General features: G+C 49.2%; 1 protein-coding gene across 6 annotated transcripts in view; it reads right to left on the reverse strand.

Moving 5' to 3' along the window:
* Positions 1 to 12,521: 12,521 nt before the first annotated feature.
* The window catches only part of fam168a (family with sequence similarity 168 member A), a 29,802-nt gene continuing 19,644 nt past the window's right edge, over positions 12,522 to 22,679 (reverse strand). For 2 of the 6 annotated variants that reach the window (XM_023792440.2, XM_023792444.2), the window contains 6 exons: positions 21,522 to 21,602; positions 18,371 to 18,493; positions 15,813 to 15,955; positions 15,555 to 15,729; positions 15,311 to 15,441; positions 12,522 to 14,900 (listed from right to left, as the gene is read on the reverse strand). In XM_023792440.2, the coding sequence (XP_023648208.1) occupies positions 15,329 to 15,441; positions 15,555 to 15,729; positions 15,813 to 15,955; positions 18,371 to 18,493; positions 21,522 to 21,602 (635 nt within the window). In that variant the 3' untranslated portion in view covers positions 12,522 to 14,900; positions 15,311 to 15,328. The remainder of the gene's footprint in view (positions 14,901 to 15,310; positions 15,442 to 15,554; positions 15,730 to 15,812; positions 15,956 to 18,370; positions 18,494 to 21,521; positions 21,603 to 22,679) is intronic. The other 4 variants (XM_023792443.2, XM_023792441.2, XM_023792442.2 and 1 more) reach the window with 4 other exon arrangements.

Genomic DNA, 22,679 nt, shown 5'->3' on the forward strand with positions numbered 1-22,679 from the left:
TATATATTGTAGGACGTGTGAGCATAACCCCAGTCTAGGTACCGAAGGACGTGTGAGCATGACCCCCAGTCTAGGTACCGAAGGACGTGTGAGCATGACCCCCAGTCTATATATTGTAGGGTGTGTGAGCATGACCCCCAGTCTATATACTGTAGGACGTGTGAGCATAACCCCAGTCTAGATACCATAGGACGTGTGAGCATGACCCCCAGTCTATATATTGTAGGACGTGTGAGCATGACCCCCAGTCTAGATACCATAGGACGTGTGAGCATAACCCCCAGTCTAGTACCGAAGGACGTGTGAGCATGACCCCCAGTCTATATATTGTAGGACGTGTGAGCATAACCCCAGTCTAGGTAACGAAGGACGTGTGAGCATGACCCCCAGTCTATATATTGTAGGACGTGTGAGCATGACCCCCAGTCTATATACTGTAGGACGTGTGAGCATAACCCCAGTCTAGGTACCGAAGGACGTGTGAGCATGACCCCCAGTCTATATATTGTAGGACGTGTGAGCATAACCCCAGTCTAGGTACCGAAGGACGTGTGAGCATGACCCCCAGTCTAGGTACCGAAGGACGTGTGAGCATGACCCCCAGTCTATATATTGTAGGACGTGTGAGCATGACCCCCAGTCTAGGTACCGAAGGACGTGTGAGCATGACCCCCAGTCTAGGTACCGAAGGACGTGTGAGCATGACCCCCAGTCTATATATTGTAGGACGTGTGAGCATGACCCCCAGTCTAGATACCATAGGACGTGTGAGCATAACCCCCAGTCCAGTACCGAAGGACGTGTGAGCATGACCCCCAGTCTATATATTGTAGGACGTGTGAGCATGACCCCCAGTCTAGGTACCGAAGGACGTGTGAGCATGACCCCCAGTCTAGGTACCGAAGGACGTGTGAGTATGATCCCCAGTCTAGGTACCGAAGGACGTGTGAGTATGATCCCCAGTTACACAGTCATCCCCAGTTACAGGGAAAGTTAAAATGGGAAAACATTCTCTAATGCATTTGAATGGTCTTAGTCTTAAACCAGTATATCAAACCTGTTATAAAGATATAGACAGGTCAGTTCTACCATGGTTGATTATGTTGTGATGAACAAAAGACTCCACCAGTAAAATTCTAATTGGCTGACAGTCTGGGAAGCTGATTACAAAGCAATCCATTTGTATACTTACAAACTAAAATAATAACCACAACATCTGGTGAGAGACTGGTTTATTACTGATTTATTATGAAAACCAATGCTTGGTATTTAAGGAAGGGACCACGAGACAGTTGGGGGGACATTCTGCAGCCAGAACCCGCAGACGGCAGGTATGTTTAGCATACTCACCCGCAGACGGCAGGTATGTTTAGCATACTCACCCTCAGACCGCAGGTATGTTTAGCATACTCACCCGCAGACGGCAGGTATGTTTAACATACTCACTCTCAGACGGCAGGTATGTTTAGCATACTCACCCGCAGACGGCAGGTATGTTTAGCATACTCACCCGCAGACGGCAGGTATGTTTAGCATACTCACCCTCAGACCGCAGGTATGTTTAGCATACTCACCCGCAGACGGCAGGTATGTTTAACATACTCACTCTCAGACGGCAGGTATGTTTAGCATACTCACCCGCAGACGGCAGGTATGTTTAGCATACTCACCCGCAGACGGCAGGTATGTTTAGCATACTCACTCTCAGACGGCAGGTATGTTAGCATACTCACCCGCAGACGGCAGGTATGTTTAGCATACTCACCCGCAGACGGCAGGTATGTTAGCATACTCACCCGCAGACGGCAGGTATGTTTAGCATACTCACCCGCAGACTGCAGGTATGTTTAACATACTCACCCTCAGACGGCAGGTATGTTTAGCATACTCACCCGCAGACGGCAGGTATGTTTAGCATACTCATCCGCAGACGGCAGGTATGTTTAGCATACTCACTCTCAGACGGCAGGTATGTTAGCATACTCATCCGCAGACGGCAGGTATGTTTAGCATACTCACCCGCAGACGGCAGGTATGTTAGCATACTCACCCGCAGACGGCAGGTATGTTTAGCATACTCACCCGCAGACTGCAGGTATGTTTAACATACTCACCCGCAGACGGCAGGTATGTTAGCATACTCACCCTCAGACGGCAGGTATGTTAGCATACTCACCCTCAGACGGCAGGTATGTTTAACATACTCACCCGCAGACGGCATACTCACCCGCAGACGGCAGGTATGTTTAACATACTCACTCTCAGACGGCAAGTTTTTTAGCATACTCACCCGCAGACGGCAGGTATGTTAGCATACTCACCCTCAGACGGCAGGTATGTTTAACATACTCACCCGCAGACGGCAGGTATGTTAGCATACTCACCCTCAGACGGCAGGTATGTTTAGCATACTCACCCGCAGACGGCAGGTATGTTTAGCATACTCACCCGCAGACGGCAGGTATGTTAGCATACTCACCCGCAGACGGCAGGTATGTTTAGCATACTCACCCGCAGACGGCAGGTATGTTTAGCATACTCACTCTCAGACGGCAGGTATGTTTAGCATACTCACTCTCAGACGGCAGGTATGTTTAGCATACTCACCCTCAGACTGCAGGTATGTTAGCATACTCACCCGCAGACGGCAGGTATGTTAGCATACTCACCCGCAGACGGCAGGTATGTTTAGCATACTCACCCGCAGACGGCAGGTATGTTTAGCATACTCACCCGCAGACGGCAGGTATGTTTAGCATACTCACTCTCAGACGGCAGGTATGTTTAGCATACTCACCCGCAGACGGCAGGTATGTTTAGCATACTCATCCGCAGACGGCAGGTATGTTTAGCATACTCACTCTCAGACGGCAGGTATGTTAGCATACTCACCCGCAGACGGCAGGTATGTTTAGCATACTCACCCGCAGACGGCAGGTATGTTAGCATACTCACCCGCAGACGGCAGGTATGTTTAGCATACTCACCCGCAGACTGCAGGTATGTTTAACATACTCACCCGCAGACGGCAGGTATGTTAGCATACTCACCCTCAGACGGCAGGTATGTTAGCATACTCACCCTCAGACGGCAGGTATGTTTAACATACTCACCCGCAGACGGCATACTCACCCGCAGACGGCAGGTATGTTTAACATACTCACTCTCAGACGGCAAGTTTTTTAGCATACTCACCCGCAGACGGCAGGTATGTTAGCATACTCACCCTCAGACGGCAGGTATGTTTAACATACTCACCCGCAGACGGCAGGTATGTTAGCATACTCACCCTCAGACGGCAGGTATGTTTTGCATACTCACCCGCAGACGGCAGGTATGTTTAGCATACTCACCCGCAGACGGCAGGTATGTTTAGCATACTCACTCTCAGACGGCAGGTATGTTTAGCATACTCACCCGCAGACGGCAGGTATGTTAGCATACTCACCCGCAGACGGCAGGTATGTTTAGCATACTCACCCGCAGACGGCAGGTATGTTTAGCATACTCACCCGCAGACGGCAGGTATGTTTAGCATACTCACTCTCAGACGGCAGGTATGTTAGCATACTCACCCGCAGACTGCAGGTATGTTTAGCATACTCACCCGCAGACGGCAGGTATGTTTAACATACTCATCCGCAGACGGCAGGTATGTTTAGCATACTCATCCGCAGACGGCAGGTATGTTTAGCATACTCACCCGCAGACTGCAGGTATGTTAGCATACTCACCCGCAGACGGCAGGTATGTTTAGCAAACTCACTCTCAGACGGCAGGTATGTTTAGCATACTCACCCTCAGACGGCAGGTATGTTTAGCATACTCACCCGCAGACGGCAGGTATGTTTAGCCTACTCACCCGCAGACGGCAGGTATGTTTAGCATACTCACCCGCAGACGGCAAGTATGTTTAACATACTCACCCGCAGACGGCAGGTATGTTTAGCATACTCACCCTCAGACGGCAGGTATGTTTAACATACTCACCCGCAGACGGCAGGTATGTTTAGCATACTCACCCGCAGACGGCAGGTATGTTTAGCATACTCACCCGCAGACGGCAGGTATGTTTAGCATACTCACTCTCAGACGGCAGGTATGTTTAGCATACTCACCCGCAGACGGCAGGTATGTTTAGCATACTCACCCGCAGACGGCAGGTATGTTTAACATACTCACTCTCAGACGGCAGGTATGTTTAACATACTCACCCGCAGACGGCAGGTATGTTTAGCCTACTCACCCGCAGATGGCAGGTATGTTTAGCATACTCACCCGCAGACGGCAGGTATGTTTAGCATACTCACCCTCAGACGGCAGGTATGTTTAGCATACTCACCCGCAGACGGCAGGTATGTTTAGCATACTCACCCTCAGACTGCAGGTATGTTTAGCATACTCACCCGCAGACGGCAGGTATGTTTAGCATACTCACCCTCAGACTGCAGGTATGTTTAGCATACTCACCAGCAGACGGCAGGTATGTTTAGCATACTCACCCGCAGAAGGCAGGTATGTTTAACATACTCACCCGCAGACGGCAGGTATGTTTAACATACTCACCCTCAGACGGCAGGTATGTTTAGCATACTCACCCTCAGACGGCAGGTATGTTTAACATACTCACCCGCAGACGGCAGGTATGTTTAACATACTCACCCGCAGACGGCAGGTATGTTTAACATACTCACCCGCAGACGGCAGGTATGTTTAACATACTCACCCTCAGACGGCAGGTATGTTTAGCATACTCACCCGCAGACGGCAGGTATGTTTAGCATACTCACCCGCAGACGGCAGGTATGTTTAGCATACTCACCCGCAGACTGCAGGTATGTTTAACATACTCACCCGCAGACGGCAGGTATGTTTAACATACTCACCCGCAGACGGCAGGTATGTTTAGCATACTCACCCTCAGACGGCAGGCATGTTTAACATACTCACCCGCAGACGGCAGGTATGTTTAGCATACTCACCCGCAGACTGCAGGTATGTTTAGCATACTCACCCGCAGACGGCAGGTATGTTTAACATACTCACCCGCAGACGGCAGGAATGTTTAGCATACTCACCCGCAGACGGCAGGTATGTTTAACATACTCACCCGCAGACGGCAGGTATGTTTAGCATACTCACCCGCAGACGGCAGGTATGTTTAACATACTCACCCGCAGACGGCAGGTATGTTTAGCATACTCACCCGCAGACGGCAGGTATGTTAGCATACTCACCACATGTAGCTTCACTGAAAAGACACCCTGTAATCTGAGCTCTGGAGTGATCCTGTGTGATTGGCAGGTTAGCCTGACCTCCTCCAGTTACTCATGTGTGTCTTATGCTGGGATATGTTGGGTAATTCAGGTCCAGACAATAAAAGTCCAGACCAAGATTACTCAACTGGTTGGTTGAAACAAAATCCCGGTCCAGATTTTTACTCTCTGGACCTGAATTACCCAACTCTGGATATCTATCACTTTACATGTTGTCTTGTATGGGTATAAGCTAGTTGTGTAGCTAAATAGCCACTTAGGTTTTATTTAGGTTGGTCTCTGTGTCATTGTTTTGAACAGTGATTGATCTATGTTGTTTTATGCATCAAATAAATCTGTTTTGTTTACTTCTTGGTTGTCTGTACTTGTTAACACTGGTGAATTCCTAGATGGTGGCGTGACCAGGATTCCTGGTTAGAAGAGATAAACAGCATTCCTGGCTTGTTGATTAGTCGTTTGACTTGGTTATATTGCATTATAGCCAATGATAGGCTGGCATCCTGCCGCTGAGTTGAGTTTACCAGACATGCTACCATTACACTGGTCACTGGACTAACTAATCGACCATGCTGGTTATTACTCACTGAGTCACTGAGTTAGTTCCTGAGCTGGTGAATCAAACATGCTGACTTCGGACTGTCAGCCTTTGAAATTAATTAGTTAGATACACCCACTTCAGACAGTCCCTGAGCTGTGGTCAATGGTGTAGGCAAGAGTTTGGTACTTGGGGGGGGGGCATCAGTTTAAATACAAAGGACTATTTAACTATTTATTGGGATGGCTGAATGAATCTACATTAAGGGGGGTATGTATTCCCCATCTGGCACAGTGGTGGTGCAGTGGTTGGCACTGTTGTCTTACACCTCTAGGACCTGGGTTTGAGTCTCTGGTAAAGCGCTGTGTGTGTGGAGTTTGCATGTTCTCCCTGTGTTGTCATGGCTTTTCCTCTGGGTTCTCTGGTTTCCCCTCACAGTCCAAAAACAGGCTGAAATTACCCATAGGTGTGTGAGTGTGCCCTCTGATGGATTGGCACCCCATCCTGGGTTGTTCCTTGCCTTGTGCCCTCTGATGGATTGGCACCCCATCCTGGGTTGTTCCTTGCCTTGTGCCCTCTGATGGATTGGCACCCCATCCTGGGTTGTTCCCTGCCTTGTGCCCTCTGATGGATTGGCACCCCATCCTGGGTTGTTCCCTGCCTTGTGCCCTCTGATGGATTGGCACCCCATCCTGGGTTGTTCCCTGCCTTGTGCCCTGCGATGGATTGGCACCCCATCCTGGGTTGTTCCCTGCCTTGTGCCCTGCGATGGATTGGCACCCCATCCTGGGATGTTCCCTGCCTTGTGCCCTGCGATGGATTGGCACCCCATCCTGGGATGTTCCCTGCCTTGTGCCAATAGGGTCTGGATGCCCCGTGACCCTGAATAGGATGAACATCCTGTTATGCTGTGCAGCCTCTGAATTGTTTCAGTACTTCTAGATAGTCCCAGAGCTAGATAGACCAAACATGCCGATACAAGTTTTGCCTTAAATTCTCTGAACGGAGAGTAAGTTGATGGCTGGGGATTTCGCTGTATCAGCAGAAAGTTGTTCCCGCACCGAATTACTGCCCAGGCTGAATGGGGTTAGTCGGGTGTAGGGGAAGCCTAGATTTATATTCTAACACAGTTCCTAAAATATAAAAATTGGAGCCTTTTGCATAATAGGGTAAGTGACTTTTAAGGGCCCCTCAAAAGGACCCACACGCATTCAGAGCCTTACGCTGACCAGTTAGATTCCAACGCCAGTAAGAGTTGATGTAGCGGCTCAGTGTTAGTCTGCAATTTTTCTGGTTGCATCACTCGAAACTTATGAGGACGGGCCTCTCTGGCGCTTCCAAAAATGTAGCAATTTCCCGCCGCAGCGTTTGCAGAACGGAAACTATGTTTGTGCAATTACCGCGTCTGTCCATCTCCGCTGCCCTCCTCTCCTCTCCTCTCCTCTCGCTTCCCGTTTTCACTCAGTCTGTGGCTTCTGCACATGCAGAGAGCCAAAGCAGGACGGCCAAGTCCTTCTCCACAAGCAAGCTTGCTGTCTCCTCAAAGGTCAGAATCCTGTGTAGTCATGATGGAAATCATGACGACACTACATGATGGAAATGACTAAACGTGATGTCATAAACATGATGTCATAAACATCCCTTCCGTAGATACCTTCCGAAGTTCATGCAGGACTCTGTGTGCCTCTGACTCCTATGTGGCCTTAAGATAATCAGCGTAGATGCAGTGATGTGGGAAACCCCTGTTCTCTGCTGATTTTTCTTGAAATATATATAATATGTAGATTATAATGAGTAATAAATAATATACACCAATCAATGAACCAATGGGACATGGGATGAAGTCTTTCTCCAATCACCGTTCTTCCTGAGGGATGGGACCTTGATATCATCAGTAGGAACACTGATGGTGAAAAGCAACCTCCCCATCCTGGAGAATGGTGTTACGGGCCCCTCCCTCCTCTCATATCAGGCTCATCAAGCGTACCACCCCCCCAGGGAATGACCTCATTACAGCCTCCACATCAGCCCTGCACTTCCCTCTCGCCGTGCAGTGGAATTACATTGGCGGTCCAGGCTTCCTGCAGTAAGGCATTATCCTGATAGCTCACGAACCGCAGACAGTGTCTCCGGAATAACGAGGAGCATTCGATCGTTTATGCGGCCCATCTGGCCACAAAACACGGCGCCGGTAAACATGTGCCGGGCCTGGCCTTTTTGCATGCGATGCAAAAGGAATAAACATTTACAGTTTATTCACCCAGCTGACAGCTTTTCCTCCCAGAATAGGCCATGAACACTGTCTTTATCTGCATCCAGACCTTAAAAAGAGAGGTCTGGTGATCCACTAATAATTTGGATGACTTTGCAACGATGTCAGCGTATGGACATCAGTTTGGGTTAGTATTGCCAGGAACCGAATCTGCCACGAATTCCTCTGCCCCCTAAACACACATGGTACACAGGGCTGTTCAAATCACGGTCCTCAAAGTCCAAGCCTTGCTGATTTCCCAGCCTTCCTTTACCTGGGAACCAAGTATGAAGCCTCTGGCCAATCAGAATCAGTCATTATTAACCTACCTGGGAGAACTGAAAACATGGCCTGGGTCAGAAGAGCTCTGCATTTCTCCCGCAATACTGGTAGGGAGATAACACTACCAGCCATACCCGAATGTACGCACTTGTGTCAGTGTGGGTTAGGGATGGATGTGTGGCTCAGTAGGTTAAGATTGGCTGTGCTTGTTATCAGAAGCTTGCTGGTTCAAGCACCTGCATCATGGTTGGGCCCGTGATCAAGACCCTTAACCCCCATTCGCTACAGGAGCTGTCTGACCCCGGCTTCCCAGGGGCACATTGCTTTGGATAAAAGCGTCTGCTGAATAAATGCAATGAACATTGGATCAGGCTGCATTGAGCAGGTCACTTAGCACACATCTAATGGGTGTTTTTTTTAGATGTTGTCTCGAGCTGGTTCTGCTTTCTCAGCGCAGAAATCCAAGGAAAGCGAAGTGAAACCTCCCTCCAAAGAACTTCTCCGTTCATGGGCCACCTGCATGTGATCCGCAGGAATCCCCCCCCCCGTCTCTTTTCAAGCAGCTGTGTGACACAAAAGCCATTTACTACATGAATGCTGTTCCATCTGCGCCGTCTCCCGCAGGCAAGTAGGAGCGCCGCGAGGAGGCAGCCATGCCGGACTTCCCAGAATCCGTCCGCGGTCTGACCGCACACTTCCCATCTGACTCCAGGAGCACGTTTAATGGAAACTCACAGTGCTTTAGAAGAGCACTTCCCTCATCCACGCAGCGCCGGCGTCTCTACAGAGCAGCGTCCAGGAACATAGTGACCAGAGTTCAGGTCCAGAGAGTAAAAGTCCAGATTTTGTTTCAACCAACCAGCATAAAGAGTCACAGTCACAGAGGATTCAACTGGTTGGTTGACAAAATCCCGGTCTGGACTTTTACTCTCTGGACCTGAATTACCCATCTCTGATAGTGACACATATTTAATACACATATTTCTATTATTATTGTTAATAGGAACTATACTGTGGTGTGAGATGCTGAGCTTTAGTGTCTAAGGGGAGAAGCATTTCAGGATTTGACTATGGTGTTTGTAAAAATGGTGAAACTACGTGACCAGGTGACAGGATCCAGTGCGGCGTCAGTGGGTTTCATGATCTGGGAGGGGGGGGGCTGCTTAAATCGGGCCTGAATTTTTACAGCTTCGTTCACGCCTTACTCACATGCCCTGAGCTTCAGATAGATTGCTGATGCCATCGCAGGCTGATTTCCAATAACTGACATAAAGAAGAACAACAAAAATATCTCACTATCACTTTAGCAGGGCAGCATGCAGTGAAAATAGTGGTGAAAGATTGTGGAAGTTTCAATTCTGGCACAAGGGAAAGTAGAAGTCTTACCAGGCATGAGTGATCATAGAGACAGAGATACACACCCGTACTGACCAGCCTCCCAGGTTCCCCGTTACACCACAGACAGGAAGCTGGTGAGCATGCTGGGAGTGGCACCCAGTGCATGCTGGGATACCAACATCCTTGAATGTTCTGCTCGCCATGAGACACCAGGCATAAGAATATGGAAGAAGGTCAGCCAAAGCATTCTTTTTTTTTGGAAAGATTTTAATAGTTACTGAATGATCTACATCTTACAGTAAATATAATACAATTACAAACTTGGCTTAATTCTGTCACTGGGATCACTAACTGATCCTCCAAAATAATACAAAATGAAATTAAAAAAACAAAACAAAAAAAACATTTTCACTTCATGTCCACAAGCCTGACGTGGGTCTGTCATGGAATCTCAGGGCTCCCATCTAACACTTTAAAAACATCACAACAATATTGCTGTAACCGCGATGGTCGCCGCGATGGCCGCCGCATTGCGCCGCCGACGTAATGTTACAGGAATATTGTGTGAACGCTGGATGCTAGTTGGGTACTAAGCCTCCATGTGTTGGTTCTGTGTGCCAAAAAACACGTTTGGAAGACAAGGAATATTACGCCATTATATTAGTGTTCAAATCATAACACAAACACAACATAACAGAATTACAAGCTGCATTACCTGGAAAAAAAACTGTAAACCTATTAATTCCTTTACTCGCTGTGAATGAACCTCCCCCCCCACCCCGGACAGCTCAAAAGCAAAAGAGAACAAACTGATTTCTTCCCACAGCACACACGTTTGAGTGTTTGTGTGTGATTGTGTGAGCAGATGCAAACATACACCCCTGTCCCTGTCCCTGTCCCTGTCCCTGTCCCTGCTCAGAGGCAACTCACAAACAAGTGGAAAACTAACTTTTTAACCAATAATTTTGAAGAAAATTCAACCAATGGATGAGTCCGCTGTGACTGGGATATACCTCATCGCATTACTACAGGGTTCATATTACTTGGCGGGGTTGAGATGATTTGAGGGGCAGAGGGGGGGCGTTCCCTCCAAGAGCACTCTCCACTTTGCACACCATGCAGGGAACCTAGGTGACAGCACGCCATGACAGTATTCCACTGTAGGGATTTAATTCACTGACATCAAACTAAAACACATAACAAACGGCTTAAAAGCAGTTTAGGGTGGATGTTGCAGGTGTCTGAACTGGGCCTCGCTGCTCACAATGTGATTTTGGTACCCAGGGTTTTGAGAAGGCAAGAGCACTGTGGATGAGGGCTTGAATAAAGCAATGCCAAAATCCTGGAGCAATATGAAAAAAAAATCACCAAACATCACTTCCTTCTGGAAGGCGTTATTATAACAGAAGGGAATTTAAGGGGAATATGCACAAGGTAGCTATAGTTATTCAGCTCTCTGAAGACCAGCCAGAAGTGTCTGCATTCTTGGCAGCCATCCACAGAGTGCTCTGTTCTTCTTGATCCCGAGCATGAAAGCTGACATAACAAAGCATTTCATTGGTGGAGCTTGAGCCAATGGGCAGGCAGCTTTCTAAACTGTACTTTCCCTTGCGCCAATGTTGCATCTGACAACTAAAGACACATATATACTGATATAGAGATCACACAATAAATATCAGAAGATGACATAAATGCAGTATTATGGTAAATCCATCAAAGGCTAAATTAACTGGAAAAGAGTCAGAACTGGAACTGTAAACACTGCAGAATTTGTTTTTGTAAACCATTCGCGTAGCGGAATCTTTCTGAACATCTGAAAAGCTTGCTGAACTCATCCGGCCGACAGTCTCACGCTTTGATATCTATTCTCACTGGTAGGATATAAAATTAGCAACAAGTAGTCTTCTGAAGTCTCACCCTGGGAAATTTCTTCAAGTGCCAAGTTCAGCTATTAAGTTCAAAGCACACAATGCCCCCTGCATGATGAAACCCAAAAGCATTATGCGCCGGTCCGGGACAGGACCGACCCGAAAGCCTGTGGACTTGTGTTCTGAATTGCTCCCAGCCTGAACATAAAGATCTTCTATGTAAGAATAATAAACATCAATCATCAACAAAACTTAAATAACACTTATGGTAAAAAGTACTTAAATTACATATCAGAAATTATCTTTTAAACCTAGCCATTTAAATTCATTTATTAAGCTTTTTTAAAACTTTTATTTTTTTTTTAAGTTTAAAATCCCAAGGGGCTCTACTCACACAGGGACTGAACCTCTGGAGTTATTGAACTCCAACAGTCCGACCATGAATTCAACTTCACCATGAGCTGGGCCTTGTGCACCAATTCATATGCATTGCATTACATTGCAATCAATTTCTTTTGCAAAGATATACAATAAAAGTGTGTTTAGAATTCGAGCAGCACTTGATGCTGTCTGTTCACTTGCCCTGGGGAGTGGGATCACATCGCATCAGTGCCCCCCCCCCCCACACGGACAGGGGCTCACACACCTGATTCTGATGTCAGACAAACAGCAGCCGGAGCCCATTACAAAGAAAAATGTCAGCCCTGTGGGGGAGGGGGTGGGCGGGGGGGCAGAGTCCTGCTGTAACTACACCAGTGCCCTGCTGGTTCGGTCGGACCCAGTATCAGTGAGACGCGGAGGGGAGGGGGGGGGGGCTGCCACTGCTCAGCTGACGCGTTTCATTTTCCCATAAATTCAGCATCTGGACTGCAGAAGAGCGCCCCCTTCTACTGGACACGTGAATTACTGGCTGTACCATATCAAAGTGAGTGGCAGGTGCTTTGTCATGCTGGGTGTCTACGGGCCCTGCGGCGCCTCCCAGCGCCACAGCATTGTGATGACGTGCTTTTTTTTTTCGGTCACTGTATAACTTTATCAAAACCACGTGAGCAGGAACATGTGGGGTGCAAGGCGGGCAGCCGTGCTGTAATGCAGCCAATCAGCATGCAGCGAACGCACGAGCAGGTGAGACACGGCCCCCTGGGAACTGCAGGATTTAATATGCCGACCATCAGCAGCAGACTTAAAGGCTGTGGTAATGCAGCGCCCCCCCCCTGCGCTTGTGGACACGACTCGAGGCTGCGTAAACGAGGCAGTGTGTGGGATCGTCTCCATATAAACATGCGCTAATTACTGAAACACTGATGGAGGCCATGAGGTACCAGAGATGAAACACATTAGACAGGGGGAGGCTTGTCCATCCTAAGTACCGGTTTATCGTCCATCATGTTCACACAGAGCTCTCCGAAAGCAACCTTTAGCGGGGTCTCCCTGTTCTGTGGCCATTCACTGACCACCATGGTGTAAACGGACTGCGCCCCTCACAAAAAATGCTGACAGAGGACCTGGAGAAATGCTCGTGGACGGGGGGGGTTTTTCTGCGGCGTGTGGGTGTGACTCTGCTCACATGTATCCGTGGGCTTCCGTGTTCCCCATTAGCATCGACAGGAGAACAGAGGGGATTAAAGATCTCAGCTTCCAGATTTCAGGACTGGGGGGGGGGGGGGGGGTGTCATTAAAAACAGAACCGGCAAAAAAACAAGAACTTTCTGATCATTACTCAGGACGTGATGGTTTTCAGGACCGTGGGCTGGTTGGGGGGTAAAGAAAAACACAGAAAAACACAACACCTGCAACTCAAACCTCTCTTACGTCCCCCTTAAAATCTCAACTTCCACAACCATCTTTCCCCCTGCCCCCCACCTCAACCTGGAACAACAAACAGGGGCCCAACCCTTTTTGGGCCCCTAAGCGAAATCTGAATCGGGGCCCGTAGCCCTAACACACCTCAGGCCCCAGCATGTTTTTGGGCCCCCTGGATGTTGTTGGGCCCTTAGCAGCCATTCGGATTGCTTATGCTTTTGGACCAGTGCTGACTGAAATTTATTCCCACAATAAATGGCAAAGCGTTAAACGATCGGATTAAATTACCACTAAGAACTGATAAGTGCTCAGGGCACAGCGGCCCTTCAGGACGGCCCATCAGGACAGGCTCCTGAGTGGATTCTGACCTCACAGCCCGTCGCTGCAGCATGGAGATTAACTGCTTCAGGAAGTGCAGAGCACGTGGGACTGGATCAAACCGGACGGGACTGGGCCAGAGCTATAAGGCTCATTTTACAGTTTCACCCCCCAACCCCTGGTATCACCCCTTTATATTCTTGTAAATCTTGTACGTTTCATACATATCCTCCCGATATATCCTGTGGCGTCTCCCCCAAACACTTACTGCTAACCTCTACGTCCCTTTAAGTTGTCGTCCTGTTCCTGAATGAGGCCCGGTGACACCCCCCCCCCCCCTGCCCACCCCTCCCCCAATTGGCACGAGACAGATCACTTTCACATTTTTCTGCCGCACCCGGGTCCTAGTCAACGTGCAGTGCAGCACCTCGACTGCTCGTGCGTGCGCGGTCGTGTGAACGTGCAAACACACCAACACACTCACACACACACAACTATATACTCAAAATCTTATAATTGCTTACTATATCCTGATGAACAGGCTAATTAAGTAACTGACTTGACTTAAAATGTCTTCTACATATTGTGTAACTAAGATTATTGGAGCATCCTTCTCCTAGCAAAGGGAATACCACATTTATACTGTTAAACAGTGGATATATTCATTACAAGTCTATCTAAAACTGCTACAAGCTGGAAGACAACCTTTGTTACCAGTACTGGAAGGAATATTGAAAGGAAATCCTTTAAAATAAAGTGTGAAATCCGCCAGCCTTTTTGACGAGGGACTTCGGAAATAATAACAAAAAGAAAACAAGAGAACCTGTCCTAATATCTAACTCTGTTACAAAATTTGGCAGCATAAGATGGAGGTGAGGGTGGAGATGAGGATGGAGTCGATGTCATGGTTCTGGTTCTGGCCTGGAAAATGGGCCCACACCAAGACAGAAGAGCACTCCTATCTAGTGTGGAATGTCAGGGTTATTCTGGAGTTTCTGTGAAAGTATTCATGGAAGGAAAAACAGAAGAAAAAAGAAAAACGAACGATGCAAAAAAAAACAAAAAAACAAACAAACAATTACAAAGCAGCTTTTACAAAAACACCAGGAAATGCATAAAGTGACCTTTGCACTTTGCTTGTTCTTGCAAACAGACTCGGCGCTCCTACACTGAACATGGAGCTTCCGTGTAAGACTTGAGTAGTTGCATACGATGTTTAAACTCCAGATCTGAAAGGCAGGGGAGGACAGGGAAAGAGAGAGAGCAGCAGCGTGAGGAAGGTCCAGCATCTCCTGCCAGTCATGCCTGCACAGGCCTCTCCTGACATTACTGACATGCCGCTGACTCAGGGATAAACGCATCTGCTCTTCCAAATGAGACTGAACACATTCCAGTGGATTCCATCTCCCTGGAGACAGACCACTTAAAGCTACACAGACAGGAAGTGATGTCCACAGGAAGTGATGCAGACAGCAGGGGCGTGCTGGGGCCCCCGCCAGCAGACACGGCCTCCTGTGGGCACAGTGAGCTGGGGCTGCATGCGAAGCGTCAGGCAGGCTGTGAGTGTGTGTGTGTGAGTGTGTGTGTGTGTGCGTGTGTGTGTGTGTGTGCGTGCGTGCGCATGCACGTGCAGACTTACATGAATCGGCCAGTGGGTTTACCAGTGAGGGGGCACGTAGCTGTATCCGGGTGTCCCTTGAGGCCGGTACGTCGGCACGGTAACCGGATGCGCCCCGATGGTGTGGTGCTGCGGCGTGGTGAGCAGGGTGCCTGTCGAGAGAGGAGGTACAAATTAATGCACTTAATAGAAATATTTTAATTATATTTATAGCCCTGAATGGGGGGCCCACTCTACACTCTCTGGAGGAGGGGGAGGGGCTCACCGGCAGACATGGCCATAGTGGTGCCTGCCACCATGCCCATGGCCATACCGTTGGAGCGCGGCGCGGGCACAGGCGCGGGGTAGATGGCTGATGGGATGCTGTTGGGCTGCACCACCGTGGTGTGGTGGATCACATGGGGCTGGGCAGCATACACCGGCTGTGTGTAGTACGCCCCCTGGTGGAGAAATACGTGTCATCACACCTGTAACCGTCATCAGTATTTTGCATAGACCGAGAACGGCTCCTCCGGATCGGTACCTGGGCGTAGAGGTTCTGCTGGGGGTAGGCACTTCTGATCGGGTACATGGCCGTCTGGTAGGGGCTGGGAGATGGGGAGTAAGGCGGGGGGGCCCCGTTAGTCTGGGTGGGGGGCACCTTGTAGGGGGTCCCAGTGGTGTATCCTGCAGGACAAGATGGTAGGGAGGGGGCAACATTTTAGCGACAGCTGAGACAGCGGCATGACAGGGGATCAATTTAGCATGGGGGGCGGGGGGGGGGGGGGGGTGTGGGATGGAGGGAGTCCCTGGCTGGGACGCCCCTGGACGGCCCCCTCTCTAGCCCTCAGTGTCTGAGATGGCATTCCCCAGGGAATCCGAAATCAAAATCTGAGTTAGACTTAGTCACAAACAAAAATACCTTCAGGTTATCAGCAGGTTCTTATAAAAAATAAAGGAACACAAGATGTGCATTTTCTGCTTATTTGTCCCTCTCTGCGTGTCGCGGCTCTAAACGATGCCCTCATGAAGCACTTTATGGTTATACAGTGAGTCCCTCTAGGGGCCATACGACAGAACTACAGCCTTTATCAACACCAATGTCAAAGGCAAGGTCATGGCTGCATAGCTGCTGCTGGAAGATATAAAGCACAGCAAACATGACCATTACAGCTCTTCAAACAACAAAGGCAGCAGAACAACTGGGAAATAGACCACTAAAACCAGTCTGAGCCACTGGAGACACTGCTTTATGTTTTAAAACTGGGCACAAACCTGATTGCATTAAATGCGCTGAAAAATGCTTTTTGCTTAACGGGACTGTTGACTTTGACAGAGGCAAAGGGCCTTCATCTATGGTACTGCGTGGGAGTCTGTGAGCATCCTGGGGGGGGGGTAGGGGAATGTGTGTGTGTGTATGGGTGCACTGGGGCATGCGGGGGAGGCGAGTCCGGCTAACATCCAGGCAGAGGACGGCCATTGGCTTTAAGGGGAAGATCATTTTCTGCAGCTAAAACACGCTTTGCATTATTAGCTAAAAGCTTAACTCCTCTCAGCCTGGGGGAGAGACTATCACATAAAAAATAACGTTAGAGGAAGCGCTGTGAATTCTTGCTAATGACCCAACCCCCCCCAGCATGAGAGATAGAGAGAGACCTGCCACATGAGAAATTTAAACAGACGCCGCATCCTGAGTTGTGTCTCCATTAGACTAACACGGCGGTGCGTCCCCCCCCCCCCCCACCGCGCTGCAGGACAATCTCGTTCTGCTGGCAAACTGGCCTGCAGCATCGACCACTTCCTCATGTTAGAAACAAACATGCCGGGGGAAGTTGTGCCTCCTGAGAGGGGCGTGATGCTGGGAAGCTGGGAGGCACCTGGTGAAGCAGGAACCAGGGCAGTGCAGAGAGAATCGCTGAAGTGTAACTGTCCGAAGACACATCTATCTGATGACTGATAAACACTAACTGCTATCTGTGAACTGCTAACTGCTAAAAGTCACATGTGGTCTCTATTCTGTCCTCTGCTGTGGTGCTGATCATCCCCGCATGTAAACGCTAGTGGCAACCCTGTGATGAGTACTAAGTGCTATCAGCTAACCGCTATCAGCTAACCGCTAACCGATATCAGCTAACCGCTAACTGGTACCCACTAATTGACAACATCTAACTTCTATTTGCTAAGAACTAAACATGAAGTGCTATGCGATAACGGATAACCATGCACATTTCTCTTTAACATTTAACAAGATTGCACACTAACCCACAGAGCACCTGAAAATGACGATCAAAGTCACTGTGAAGGACGTCACCTCACATTCTGGCATGTCTGTACACCAGTGCACACCTCCAACAGCTGCCATTTTGGCGCACTAACATGGTGACAGGCTGCAACTTGAACTTGAATGCGTGTGTCTGGAGAGAGGAACATTTTCTGCCACCACAATTTTCCAGCACAAGCGCAACTGACCTCTAACAGAAATACACCTTAGCTCTAAGGCACTTTCATGTTCATGAAACAACTTAAGACCTGTTTGCTATTCACTTCTTGCACAAATCTTGCCCGCCATAAACAGAAATATCACTAACCTTAAATGAGCACATTTAAACATAAACACAGAAGCACAGACACATGCACACTGCATATCATCAAAAACTGCATTATTTGGCATCTCAATGGGGAACACACACAGCGATGTCAGCCTGCTGACATTTTTTAAGCGTTTCTAACTGATGAACTGTTCCATGCTGCTTTGTCACATGTTTACACCCTCCACAGTGTGACTCCATGCCAGACAGCTAAATAAACAACATTTTCTCTAACTGTAGACTCCTCTTGTTTACATTATGGTTTTAAACAATGTATGAAAACCATGCATAGTTGGGGGTGGAGGGAGTTGACCCAGCCCCTAATGCCAAAACCCACCCACCGAAGATCTAACTTGCTCCTGCTAAGACCGGCCTCCTTTTCTGTATACCACTTCCTGTTTTTCCTTGCACTAGAGACACGCCCCCCACCCCGAACCCCGCAAGATGCGTGTCAGAAATGCATGGGGTGTGGTGGTGGGGTTGCAAATGTCCAGAGAAGAGGAGGGATATTTACTGAAGGCTGCCGTCGGGGCCTGGTAAGCTCTGCCCTCTGACCCCGCGTCCACAGCCAGCTCATAGGACCCCTCCGCAGCCCCTGCCGTGGAGCTCTGTGGCCAGCCCTGCTTCAGCAACAGCACTGCCCCGGCAGAGAGGACAGAAGAGGGGGTTGGGTGTTATACACACACACACACACACGTATGTTCATGCACACACACAACGATCCATGGGCCACAACACAGTTTACACACAAAGCAAAATCTTGATAGCCCCTCCCAATCCCTGAAAAACCTCCAGTTAGCCCCGCCCATAACCCAACCCTGCTCTGATAGCCCTTCCCAATCCCTGATAAGCCTCCAGCTAGCCCCACTCTTAATCCAATGCTACTCTGATAGCCCCTCCCAATCCCTGATAAGCCTCCAGTTAGCCCCACCCATAACCCAACCCTGCTCTGATAGCCCTTCCCAATCCCAGATAAGCCTCCAGCTAGCCCCACTCTTAATCCAATGCTGCTCTGATAGCCCCTCCCAATCCCTGATAAACCTCCAGTTATCGGTGCCCATAACCCAACCCTGATCTGATAGCCCCTCCCAATCCCAGATAAGCCTCCAGTTAGCCCTGCCCATAACCCAACCCTGCTCTGATAGCCCTTCCCAATCCCAGATAAGCCTCCAGCTAGCCCCACTCTTAATCCAATGCTGCTCTGATAGCCCCTCCCAATCCCTGATAAACCTCCAGTTATCAGTGCCCATAACCCAACCCTGATCTGATAGCCCCTCCCAATCCCAGATAAGCCTCCAGTTAGCCCTGCCCATAACCCAACCCTGCACTGATATTCCATCCCAATCCCTGATAAGCCTCCAGTTAGCCCCGCCCATAACCCAATCCTGCTCTGATAGCCCCTCCCAATCACAGATAAGCCTCGTTAGCCATGCGCATAATCCAATGCTGCTCTGATAGCCCTCCCAATCCCTGATCAGCCTCCAGTTAGCCCCACCCATAATTTAATGCCGCTCTGATAGACCCATCCATCACCTGCCCAAGGGCGAGCCTTAAATCAGCATTCCCCATCTCCCAGCTGGTTTTCCGAAAGCAGCTCACTTGATTCTCCAGAAGGGTTACATTGAAATGGTAATATTTTGTTTAGTTTGCCTTCCCCTCCTGGCCTGTATCTGTGGATTTGCCTGATGCTGAACCACCAACAATACTGCAAGGTCTTGGACACGGTTTTCTTCCCACAAAGGTCAAATGTTCCCAAGCCGGAATGAACCGGAAGTGTTTGCAAAATTTCCTCCCGGCTCTAGTGAACATTATAACCGTGACTGCACCCCCGCTGGTGTTAATAACTTCACCCCAGCCTGGCTCTGTCACATTTTAGCACCTAACACGGCCGAACAAAAGCTGCAATCCTAAGCAGACTGACAGCTGGGGATTCTGGGATGTGGCACGGGGTGGGGGGGGGGCGGCTGGTAATGCTTATACACAGCACTGAGTCTCCCAGAATTTCCACTTTACTCTCCTCAAGCTTCTTTAGTGAAGCCCTGGGGGTAAAGCTGTATTTTAAAACTCTAATGTAATATGTTATTCACAGAACACCCCAGGACTCCTGTTACATGTCTTCAAATGAAATTTTAAATGTTTTATGGCAGACACAGAGGCTGCTAGATATATAGGCTGCCTTTGGGTGTCTCTGATGTCTGTCTCCTTTAAACCTGGCCAGTATTTTTCACTTTAGCTGTACCATCAGTTAAAAAACCAAGTCACTGCTACTGACCAATTTAAATTCCTTTGAAGTTCTTGTGCTCTGTAAAATACACATTAACACCATTAGGGGGCGCCAAACGGCTGCGAAATACCTGCCCAAGCACACTAATGGGTACTGCAGAGAGTAACACTCTCTCTCTTTCTCTCTCAATCTCGCACGCACATGCACATGCACGTTTGTATTCAAATCTTTGTGGGTCCCGTCCATTCATTTCTAGGGGGAAAACCCTAAACCGACCTATGACAGCCTTAATCCCTACCAAGCCCTAATTTAACCACAAGTAAGAAAACAAAATACAAGACTTCTGAATGTTTTTTTATTGCAGTCACAGATTTTTAGAAACTTAAGCTTCCCTTTTGTGGAGAACAAAAAAATGCTTCCCACAACGTCAAAATAACAGGTTTTTATCACACTGTGAAGATATTTTGTCCCCACAATGCAATACATACCTCCCCCCTCCAACACACCCACTCCTCTGATTCACTGTTAATTCAATTCCCTGTGGAACATTAAAGTATTCTTGGTAATCCATTAATTCTAAGGCACCTCATTGGATGAAGAGATTTAATTACACCATGGATAAACAATAGGAGTCGTACCACCCAGACTGCGAGTTACAGAACAAACTCCCTCCAAGAGTCACAAGCTCAAGTCAGACTCCTGTCTCTCTGAAGCACAGATGGTGAGTCTCGGTTGTGCTGACAGTTTGCCGGAAAAGTTTGCTGGTATTTTCAGATAATAAGTGTCAGTGTAATAATCCTGCTAGAGCTGACTTACTTAAGAGGACAAACTCAGTGATAAAAATGGATGACAGACAAAATCATGAAAAGAGCCATGAAATGTGGGGCTTCTGTATGAAACCTGGATACCACAAGTGCACCATCGCTGCCATCTTCTGCTGGGCTACACTGTCCCACCTACAGAATGGGCTGTAATTACCCAAAGGAAGTGCTGAACATCAGTGACAGAGACAGGACAACGGATAAGAAACCACACACACACACACACACACACACACACACACACACACACACACACACACACACACACACACACACACACACACATCTCTACTAACCCAAGTAACCCAGCGCTGCTTTCTTGGCTGGCCTGTCCAACCCCATCACACCCCCCCCCCATTTAATTACTGCTAGGTGGCTTCTGGTTAGTCTGATCCTAACCGCTCCATAAACTGATATCTGAATGTTCGCCTGAACAGGAGTCAATTCGTGCGGAGAGAGGCAGAGAGGAGGCCGTGGTCTGGGACGCACCTGTCACCTCCCGTTATGGGGGGGGGGAACTGATCCAGGCAGGGGCGGGTATGTGAGGGAGGAACTGGTACGGGGAGCATGGAGTGGGGGCAGGCAGGGGCGGGTACCAGCTGGAGCGGGGCAGGTCTTACCTGGGGGGTACCCTGGACTGCCAGTCTGGTAGAGATTGGGGGTGTAGGTGGGAGCGGTGGTGGGATACCCTCCAGGATAGCCTGAGGAAGAGGAGAAAACAGCTTAGAGGCAAATAGACCGGCAGCCAGCTCAGAGGCACGTCACGCCGAAAGGGACCGGCAGCCAGCTTAGAGGCACGTCACGCCGAAAGGGACCGGCAGCCAGCTCAGAGGCACGTCACGCCGAAAGGGACCGGCAGCCAGCTTAGAGGCACGTCACGCCGAAAGGGACCTGCAGCCAGCTTTAGAGGCACGTCACGCCGAAAGGGACCGGCAGCCAGCTTAGAGGCACGTCACGCCGAAAGGGACCGGCAGCCAGCTTAGAGGCACGTCACGCCGAAAGGGACCGGCAGCCAGCTTAGAGGCACGTCACGCCGAAAGGGACCGGCAGCCAGCTTAGAGGCACGTCACGCCGAAAGGGACCGGCAGCCAGCTTAGAGGCAGGTCACGCCGAAAGGGACTGGCAGCCAGCTTAGAGGCACTTCACGCCGAAAGGGACCGGCAGCCAGCTTAGAGGCACGTCACGCCGAAAGGGACCGGCAGCCAGCTTAGAGGCACGTCACGCCGAAAGGGACCGGCAGCCAGCTTAGAGGCACGTCACGCCGAAAGGGACCGGCAGCCAACTCAGGATTGGACTTAGTGGAGCCACATGCCTCATATTTGGCGCCATATTCACCTGCTGCCATCCCACCATGTTTAGCCACTTCAAAACCTGGAATCAGCTCCTTCTCCCAGAGCAATTAAATCTAAATGAAGCCCCCCCCCCCACCCCACCCCTAGCAGAAATATCACTGAACCTTCCCAATCATAAGGCTCTCGCTGGCCATTGGGACATTTAAGTCATCCAGTCCTGAGCAGCCACATGGACTTTATGAATGACAAGGTGAACGCAACACGATGGTGACACAGGCAGTGGAAAGTCATCATGACACATGATGCAACACTCCAGAGTCCCTCCCCACGTGAAGATGATCCACGAGGGCACATCGATGCATCTGTACTCCAAACCAGTAGGGGGGGCTGTGACATTCCTACATGTTAAATGCAGCTGGCCAGTTTCATTGATGATGCAGGGATTCAGCACTAACACAGCTTTATTAAGGAGGCGAAAGGGCTCTG

Source organism: Paramormyrops kingsleyae, chromosome 17 (genome assembly GCF_048594095.1).
Source record: "Paramormyrops kingsleyae isolate MSU_618 chromosome 17, PKINGS_0.4, whole genome shotgun sequence".
Taxonomy (NCBI): Eukaryota; Metazoa; Chordata; class Actinopteri; order Osteoglossiformes; family Mormyridae; genus Paramormyrops; species Paramormyrops kingsleyae.